Genomic DNA, 9,115 nt, shown 5'->3' with positions numbered 1-9,115 from the left:
TGATTCCCCCCCACTCCCCCACCCCTGAGGTGCGGAGCTTTCCAATGCCTCTCTGGTATTTTGTGACAGACTACCCTGAGTTATTGTAGCTCGCAGGCTCCCCTCCTCACTCATTTCATATGCCTAACATCAGTCCTGTTCAGTCATCAGGATTTGCAGCCAAGGAGGCAGCCAGAGACTCTAGGATCACTTAATGAAAACCCTCCTGACATCCACCCAAACGGCTCAGAGTTTCACTGGGAGCATCCTGCAGCCTCAACACCACGCTGGACATGTTTCACACAAAGCCTTTTCAATATTTGTGGATAAGATGCATTAATATACATGGAAACACCTGTGTGATTCTGTAATCCAGTCAGTTTAATACTTGAAAATCAAAGTATTTCATTCTATTAATGCAAAAATACTATCAGTCCAAAATTAGCATAGAGTAGTCGTGCTAATTAAAGTCCTCCTGAGTCACAGCTTCGCAAACAGACATTCCAACAAGCTGGGCAGTACAGGCCATCAACCAATGAGAAGCAGCCGTAACACTAATACATGGTGAACAGGTTGATTAGTTAGTATGAGCTTGTCATTATCAATTTAGACAACATCATTATATATCATGATATCTGGAAATATGATTTCATGATATGATTCCATTAAAGGACGATAAATTATGATATTGAATTATTGCCCAGCCCTATTATTAGCAATGCTATAATTTAGTTATTAGTTATTTGAACCGTTTATTGTTGCACAGATGACGACCTTTTATATATTACTTTAAGTATTTGTTAAAGATGACCAAATTAATTGTAAACTGTTAATAAACATGATCTGGATGCTTATTATTAAGTTGCAGCTGATGGTTATAATACCTTGTTAATGGGTAATAAATACTTTGTAAAGCATCTCTAAACATTATTTATAGATATAGAAGAGCATAAATAATCAATCAATAATCATCTCTGTTCACAAAAACATGTAATGGGGCCACATTAATGTTACTTGATGCTTTATAAACCACTTATTACTCTTATTATGAGCATTAGTTGCAACTTTATGAAAGCCATCCAAATAATGTTTATAGATATTTACAAAACAATTATTAACCACACACAAAATAATAACTATCTAATATAAAGTCATTATTTTATATGACACTAAATGAAATAATAATAACATCAATTATATTACTAATAATTAGTAAAGCTTATAAATCATAAGTTCATTGTTTTTTAAGAATCATTCATGAATGATGGTTATTATAAAGCGTCACACTTTCATTCAGGAATAAATAAATCATCAGAAATCTTTTTATATCCATCTGAACTTTTTCCAATTACTTTTTATCTTCATGTCAAAAACAACTAAAAGACAATGTGGATCATTTCATTTAGTGAACCAACATGACTCTGGTATTGAAAACGACATGGAGCCTGTGTTCAGATGGGATGGCACGGGGCACTTGTTTTAGGATGGCATTTCCTGAAACAATCCAGTACTCTTTTAGACAAAGGCACTTCTTCGTTTCCTTCTGTTTCAGACGAAATGCCTTGTGTGGTCAGTGCACGTTAGACTGACATAATGTACCTTTTAAATAAAAGTAAAAGAACAATCTCTTTCCCACTGTACATTAATGCTGCAGGTGGTTCAGATGTTAGCTAGTAAAACTATAGCGATGGACATTTTATGACTATCATGTGTTTGCACATGTGAGAAATCGTAATCTGCAAAGTAATGAGAAGCCATCAGACAAATGTTGTACCCAAACAAGTTCAATGTTATGTTAATTAACATAATGAAAATATACTCAAGTCAAGTGTCTGCATCTCAAAGCTGTGCTTGGGTCCAATGACTGAGTTGATGAACTCTGATGTCATTTTGCACCTTTGCCTAACAACAGAATAAACACTGGCGCTCCTCGTCACTTGTCATGTTTGCACATTTTGACGTTTTTCCATCAGCTTCTCCTCCAAACACTTAATCAGGATTGGGTCCACTTTGGGGTCAAATTTGTTAGCAAACCAGTGGCCATAGTTGAGGAGCCAGCGAAGTTCAGCCGCTCCGTAGATGCAAACGCTGCGCATGTGTGTACCCGTGCACGCTGGGTAAAGATTTCCTTCTAAATAGTTCCACTTGACTAGTCGTGTCTTGCTCCTCAGATCCGTAACGTCAGCCTCGGACCTGGGAATGTGTCCCGGCACCCCGGGGACCCTGACCAGGGTGGCCCAGAAGTGTTCATCTGGTGAGTATGTGTCAGCTGACCATGCCAGGAAGTCCTTTGCCACCTGGCTGCTGCTGATGTAATTCACAAAATCCCGTGACAGGACAAAGTAAGCACTGCCGATGAACATCTCGATGCCGTGAGGAGGAGCGTCTTTGAGCACCGTGGTTTTGACCGGCATACGGCGGTACTCAAAAGGCACGTTCTTCAGCTGGTGCTGGAAGCTGAAGCGCTGCTTCTTGAGTCCGCTGGGCCGGCTGGACTCCAGCATGTTGCTGCCGTTCAGCTGCTTCAGCTCCAGCACCAGCTCAAAGTTGGACTTGAGAGGAAAGTCCTGGCCACACAGGTTGATGACATACTTCCAGTTGACCTCTGACCTCAGCAGGTCAGAGAGGCAGTTCAGGTCGGCATTTAGCCTGCTGATGTGGGCATATTCCACAGACTCCAGTTTAGAGGCGATGAACACATTGGGAGTGCACCGAGCCAGGTTGGTGATGGCCTTTATGAACGCTGGAGAGGACTTCTGGTCATAGTGGATGCAGTAGATGTTGTGCGGTGCATAGATGGCGTGAAGGATTCGCTCCACCATGGGGGCGTTCTTATGCACCACCAGGGAGTAAGCCAATGGGAAGCTGCGCTCTGCAGCCGACACCGGAGCCTCATTGTAACCCCGGGCTTTGAGAAAGGTTTGGCAGTCCGAGGTCAGACTCACGGTGCTGTCATCGTCCACGTCAACAATGGCTTTCCGTTTGATCTGGAGAGCTTTGCCGATCTCCACAGGGTCCAGCTCGTAGATGGCCGTGCAGTTGATGTCATACCTGTGGTTGTGGGTGCTGGAGAAGCTGACAGTGATTCCATAAGGCTGGATGTAGACGCTGTCCCTCACCGTCACTTTGATGTAGACCAGCTTGAGCAGACAGACCGCCAGCAGAGACAGAGAAAACAGGAAGCACCTGTGTCTCAATCTATGTGTGTAGTGGGCACATCTTATTTTCATTCTAGGAACAAAGGGACAAGAAAGAAAAGACATGGACATGAGCGTTCAGGCGACACTGTGTTAACTACTGCCTCTGATTGTGAGAAGAGCAGTAAGTGTGTTAAAAATGTAATAAATATTAAAATAAGTGACATAATGACTGTCTTTTTTTTTTTACTGTAATACACATTCATTGATTTTGTATGACATTATTTAAGCAAAGGAAATCATTTACATTCAGTCTTAAGACACAGCAGCACTAAAACTTTCTTTGTCTTATCAAACATTTGACATGGATATTTTCTTAAACTGTGTTAAATAAGCAAGTCCAATCAAATAAGGAAGTGATGAGGTGTCATGTACAGGCTGTTTCTGCTCTGAATTACCTTGCTCTCTAAAGGCGTCTTTGAGCGTCTCTCTTCTCCCACACTTCCACATGAGAACCTTTCATAAGGAGAAACATTTATTTGGTAAGTGAAACAGAAAGAGAGGAAACACTATGACACAGCAACAGCACGCGGATTGAACACATTCAGTACAAGTGTGTGTCGGGAATCGAACTGGTTGCTCACTTGTGATGTTCTGCATTAGACGCACCAGACGTCTGAAACATGACAAGCTGAAATACTCTGTGTACATCCGGTAACGCTTCCTTTACCAACTGCCGACCAGAGGAGCGGAGAACTTACCCCACGCGTGAAGAGAGTCAGTCCCGTGTGTGTGCTCTCATGCCCCGGGCTCCATGAGCCGTCCAGAGGAGTGGCAGGGGAGAGTCCGGGCCGGCCGGCAGCAGTCCGCCCCCTGCCCGCACATCACCGCCACCCGATACATTTACCACCCACTCACTAATCATTAACCCTCCTCAGCACAGCCAAGCACCCCGCATCTCATTTCGATTTCATATCTGACACATCCCCAATGCCAGCGCTGGAAGAAGTATTCAGATCCTTTACTTAAGTAAAAGTACTAACACTGTAAACATAGTCTATTAGGCTACAAGTTAAAGTCCTGCAAAGAAAATGTTCCTTCAGTAAAAGTGTGTAAGTATCATCAGGAAAATGTAGTTGTTGTATTAAAACCTTGTAGAAAGGGTAAAGATCCAACCAGGTGTGTGTTAATGGTCTGATCATCTCAGCTGCAGGCTTGTGCACAATTCAGAATTGAATTGAGAATGACTCCTAAATTCCAATTCAATTCTTGAATTAATGTCACAGGATCTAGAATTACAATTCAAATTTGAATTAAAGGAAGCAGAATTGCAATTCAATAAAAAATCAAAGAAATTCATATACATAATTTAAGTGAAGTGTTTAACAATGAAGCTTTACAATATGTCAGATATGATTGCATTACATATTCTATAAATGATATTAGTTTGAACTCCTTGTACAGATTACATTAACAGGAAATCTTTTCCCCCAGCAATGAGTGTTAAAAGCTCTAGTCAAAGAACAAATAATTAAGTTTGATTTATTGTAATTGTAATTTTGTGGAACATGATGGAACAAAACAGTCTTTTATTTTGAAAACCATCTCTTGATGGTATTATGCTACTGATATTTGATATCATCAGTGTTGGGGTCACTCCTCAAGAACGTGTAATACACATTATTCACTTTAAAAAAAACATAATACATTACCTTACTTGTTATTCTCTATGGATAGTAACTCATTACTCTCCTCATTACATTACTGTAGCTCAACACAGCAGGAGCCTGGCATATAGCTCATAAAGGGCTTAAACACACCTTCAACTCACAACACAACAGTAACATTAATGTGTTACATTACTCAGTTACAGCCACATGTGATTATATTATGGCATTACTTCATAAGGAGTTACCCCCAACACTGGATATCATATGTGTTTAAAAGCATGCACGCACACTTTTTACTTATTAGTTATTGTAAATCAAGAAAACACTTCTTGTCAATTGTGGAATTAATAGAAATATTTGTTCTCTTAAAGAGTGATCTACATTGAGGGACTTTTTTCCTACAGAAGAAACATCAGGAAATCTTGATGGACTGTGAAACCAGCGGTTACACAATCCAGCCAAACCAGAATGAAGATCATGGTGGTCTTATTTGATTACTTTGAAAAGAAAATAACATTGGAACACAACTAAACATTGAGGGGGTAATTTATTTCAAGAATTTGATCATTATCTATATTTTGGAACAAAATGTACGCAGGGTTGAGGAGTGACTAGTTATGTGTAATGAAATGATGTTATTCAATTACAAAATTAATGTAATTGTATTTAGTTGCATTACTGAGGTAAAATGTGTAATTCAATTAGTTACTAATCAAATTAAAAGGAAATTGCTTTGCACTGATAAAGTAATCCAAACCACATGTATAATGGTTAACTTATAACAATAAGCAATTATATTTCCAAAGTAACCTTCCTAACAATGAATGGATGTAAGATTCAACACATTCTTTCTGTTGTGGAACTGAATTTCTTCGAATTGCCATGAATTTAATTCCACTTCCTGTCATTCCAATTCCAATTCCACTTCCTATGGGGAGGAGTCAATTCAATTCAAATTCCAATTTATGAATTGAATGGAGGCCAATTCTGAAATTCTGAATTTTGCACAAGCCTGGTCAGCTGGACTTGTAGCCGTTATATTGTTGGCTAGTTTACTTTAGAATCAAACATCAGATTTTATAAACTACATGGGTTTTGTGTGCAGAAATCTTAATGTATAAAGTAACTAGTAACTAAAGCTGTAACAGATGAATGTAGTGGAGTAAAAAGTACAATATTTCTCTCTGAAATGTAGCGAAGTAGAAGTAGAAAGTGGCATGAAAAGAAAAGACTCAAGTAAAGTACAAGTACCTCAACATTTGGACTGAAGTACAGTACTGGAGTAAATGTACTTAGTTACATTACACCCCTGCCCAATGCACACACCTTCATCAACTGTCTTATCTTTATTGCTTTGGTTTCAGGTGAACAGAACACTGAAATGAGTGTTTATGGCTACAGTAAAACACGACAGTGTCATTCTGGTAGAAAGCTGAAGTACAAACACATACAGAACATCACAGCTGTAAAGTGGGAAAGGATCGAAGTTAAATAAAATAGAGGGAAATACTTTTCAATCCCATTCGTGGGTCTGAAAGTCACATAAGACCCACAGTGAATTGATCATAAAACAGAGATTAAGTAAACCTCACAAGTTCAATTCTCAAAACAAACACAGTTATGGAGAACGTGTGTGGAGGGATCATTATAATAATTCAGTGCCCCAGTCATCAGACTCTGAACAGTCGTTCTTAAGGAGCTTCTCCCAGTAACAGTCCATCATGGCGTTGGGCAGCAGCTCTGCGTCATCCACCAGATGGATTATCTGGATTTTCATGAGACTCAGGGTAACGGCCTCTGCAGAAATAGAAAAGACATTCAAATACATTCAAAACCCTGCTTCACATATGAAGTCCCTTTTTAGAATAAATAGAATTGATTTAATGAGGCTGTTTGACTCTCCAGGTGGGAGATGTAGGAGGCAGCTGCTTAATTATTGACATAGAAAAAGCCACGCTTTAGTGGCTGCCCGCCCTGCCTCTGTATTTGTTGGAGTTTCTCTGCGGGAAGTGTGGAGCCAAAGTGGAGCTGAGGCTGGGGTTAGGAACTACAGACCTGGGGTCAGCGCCTGCTGAGAAGGAGCAGCCGCGCAGCGCCGGACATCGTCCTCAGGACCTTCAGTCTGCCCGTTCAAGAAGTAATGCGACAAAGGTTTGTTTTTGAACATCACCTGAGAGGACAGTGGGAGGAGTTCATCAGAATTATCCTTCAACACCAACCATTGACATGTCTGTTAATAAATAATGACTTATTGATGAGAGTATCAGAGTGTCCTGGGTGGGAAATGTGAGCCCTGAGGGCCTATCAAATGTCTTTCAGCAGCACTCTGGATCATACATCCATTAAAGTGCCTCTGAACCATGCTATTTTTAATTTGGAAGACGAGGAGGAGGAGGAGTGTGTGTGTGTGTGTGTGTGTGTGTGTGTGTGTGTGTGTGTGTGTGTGGTGTGTGTGTGTGCTGGTGCACAGCTCCACAGTGAACGCTCAATAATTTACAGCCTGATGCTGTGTGTTGCCCCGTCTCCACAGACCCCTACTGGCAGGCAGGAAACAGCAGACGCATGAACCTCGTTTCACACAGGAAGGAAGGCTCTGATCCAGATCACTAACTCATCCTGGATTCTAAAAAACTAAAAAACGCTTTTGACATCACCACATTACTGTGTGGACTGTATTCACTGCACTGCCTGTTTTGTAAACAGCATTGTGGGTTTCATTTTATTCTTGTTACCTGATCAAAGTTCTGTTCACTTTGTAATGGCTGATTTTGATAAGTGCTAGATAAATAAACATATTACCTATTATAAACTTTATTATTTATATCTATGTCAGTGATTTATGAAGTGTGTCAGAACTACTGGAAGAGCACACATGTACTTGAAGGCCAATGTTCAAATCGTGCAAATATGTATTTTAGGATAAGGCTGGTGTTATTCTGTATTGTTCTTACTGGAACTGCTACAAAGACCAACGCAAACAATACTGTATGACTTCCTGTCTGTGGCTCTCAGCTCCAAGCCTTTTGGTTCCTACGGAATATGTACATCTTCACAAAGTATACAGTATATAGTTTTATTTCAGTCATTTACTTAAACAACTGCTAGCTGTGAATTTATGTCAAATGTTCATTAAATAGAGCATTCTCTGGGGACTATTTTCAGCGGCGGATCAAGCCACGTTTGGTGCTCTAGTAGTCTTCCTCCACAGCGCTGCGGAGGAAGGTCTGGCTAGTCCACACAGCATTCTAGGATGGGAGGAAAACGTGCTCTGGTTTATTGGTATTTCTTTAAACCAATCACAATCTTCTTGGGCGGCGCTAAGGTCCGCAAGGAGCCTCTGCTAAATAGTCTCAGGAAGGAACTTGTTTTGGTGGAACATGTGGACGTTCAAAAGTAGTTTTAGTCGTGCAACAGAAAACTCAGATTGGACAGATAGTCTAGCTAGCTGTCTGGATTTACCCTGCAGAGATCTGAGGAGCAGTTAACCATAGTCCTCACAAATCCACCAGAGGTTAGAACGCCAACACAAAGGAAGAGGAAGGGGACGGACATCGGAGAAAAGATATGCATCCGGCGAAATTTCTTGCAGCACCGGAGCAATCCCTGAAGTGGAACGTCAAGGATATAGACTAGTACTCTAGTGAAAATTTGTGGCAGCAGGACAGTGTGTGTGTGGGGGGGGGGGGGATTGGGTCAGAATAAAGTACAGAGTGTGTGTTGATGTTGATGAAGAAGAGGAAGAGGAAGAAGAGATATCAGGCTGCAGCCTGTGTGAAGTTAGCATGCTGTCTTCCTGCCCGCAAGGGTTATCTGCGGCCGCTCCGGTTTGATTGGCGACCTATGTTGTCTCATTTGAAGGGGCCTAAAAATCTAATTTTTGTCCCGAGGTTGGTGCTAAATTAACAGAATTTATTTTGAGGAAATATGAAAGGACTGATTCATGGTGGGACTAGAAGGAAAGGTCACAGAGTCACCAAAACATCTGGATTCATCCTCTGGGCGAGAAGAATATCCACTGGTTGGCCTCCAGTTGTCCCTGCACTGTATCTCGCTCTGAATCAAAGTGTTGTACAAATCTCTCTCGTCTCGGTGTGCTGGTGGTTAAGATGCATAACAAATATTGTGACTGCAGCCTCTCATTCTCTCCTTTCCCTCCGTTTGAGTAAAGGCAAAATGCCCCGAAACACTTATTACAAACTAAAGCAAAGGTGTGAATTAGTGTGGCCATGTTGTTTCAGGTTCTGATGGTAAAATAATGAAACACAACCCAGGAAGGCCAGTCGGTGTAAAAGATGTCAGTGTAAAACATACAGGAGTGTGAAGGCTTAC

The 9,115-nt window shown here is 40.9% G+C and overlaps 2 protein-coding genes across 3 annotated transcripts in view; both read right to left on the bottom strand.

The window, feature by feature from the left end:
• Positions 1-1,315: 1,315 nt before the first annotated feature.
• On the bottom strand, positions 1,316-4,082 carry LOC116050413 (beta-1,3-galactosyl-O-glycosyl-glycoprotein beta-1,6-N-acetylglucosaminyltransferase 4-like). The gene is made up of 3 exons (XM_031300442.2): positions 3,878-4,082; positions 3,575-3,632; positions 1,316-3,210 (listed from the first exon to the last, which is right to left on the bottom strand). Exon 3 carries the CDS (start codon positions 3,207-3,209, stop codon positions 1,920-1,922), a length of 1,290 nt encoding a protein of 429 aa, XP_031156302.1. The 5' UTR covers position 3,210; positions 3,575-3,632; positions 3,878-4,082; the 3' UTR covers positions 1,316-1,919.
• Positions 4,083-6,117: 2,035 nt separating this feature from the next.
• LOC116050414 (ankyrin repeat domain-containing protein 31-like) overlaps positions 6,118-9,115 on the bottom strand; it is a 35,270-nt gene continuing 32,272 nt past the window's right edge. For both annotated transcript variants that reach the window (XM_035998986.1, XM_035998987.1), the window contains 2 exons: positions 6,842-6,956; positions 6,118-6,583 (listed from right to left, as the gene is read on the bottom strand). In XM_035998986.1, the coding sequence (XP_035854879.1) occupies positions 6,432-6,583; positions 6,842-6,956 (267 nt within the window). In that variant the 3' untranslated portion in view covers positions 6,118-6,431. The remainder of the gene's footprint in view (positions 6,584-6,841; positions 6,957-9,115) is intronic.

Source organism: Sander lucioperca, chromosome 2 (genome assembly GCF_008315115.2).
Source record: "Sander lucioperca isolate FBNREF2018 chromosome 2, SLUC_FBN_1.2, whole genome shotgun sequence".
Classification (NCBI taxonomy): Eukaryota; Metazoa; Chordata; class Actinopteri; order Perciformes; family Percidae; genus Sander; species Sander lucioperca.
Note: the sequence above shows the minus strand (reverse complement) of the source record. Positions and strands in the feature narration are given on the sequence as shown.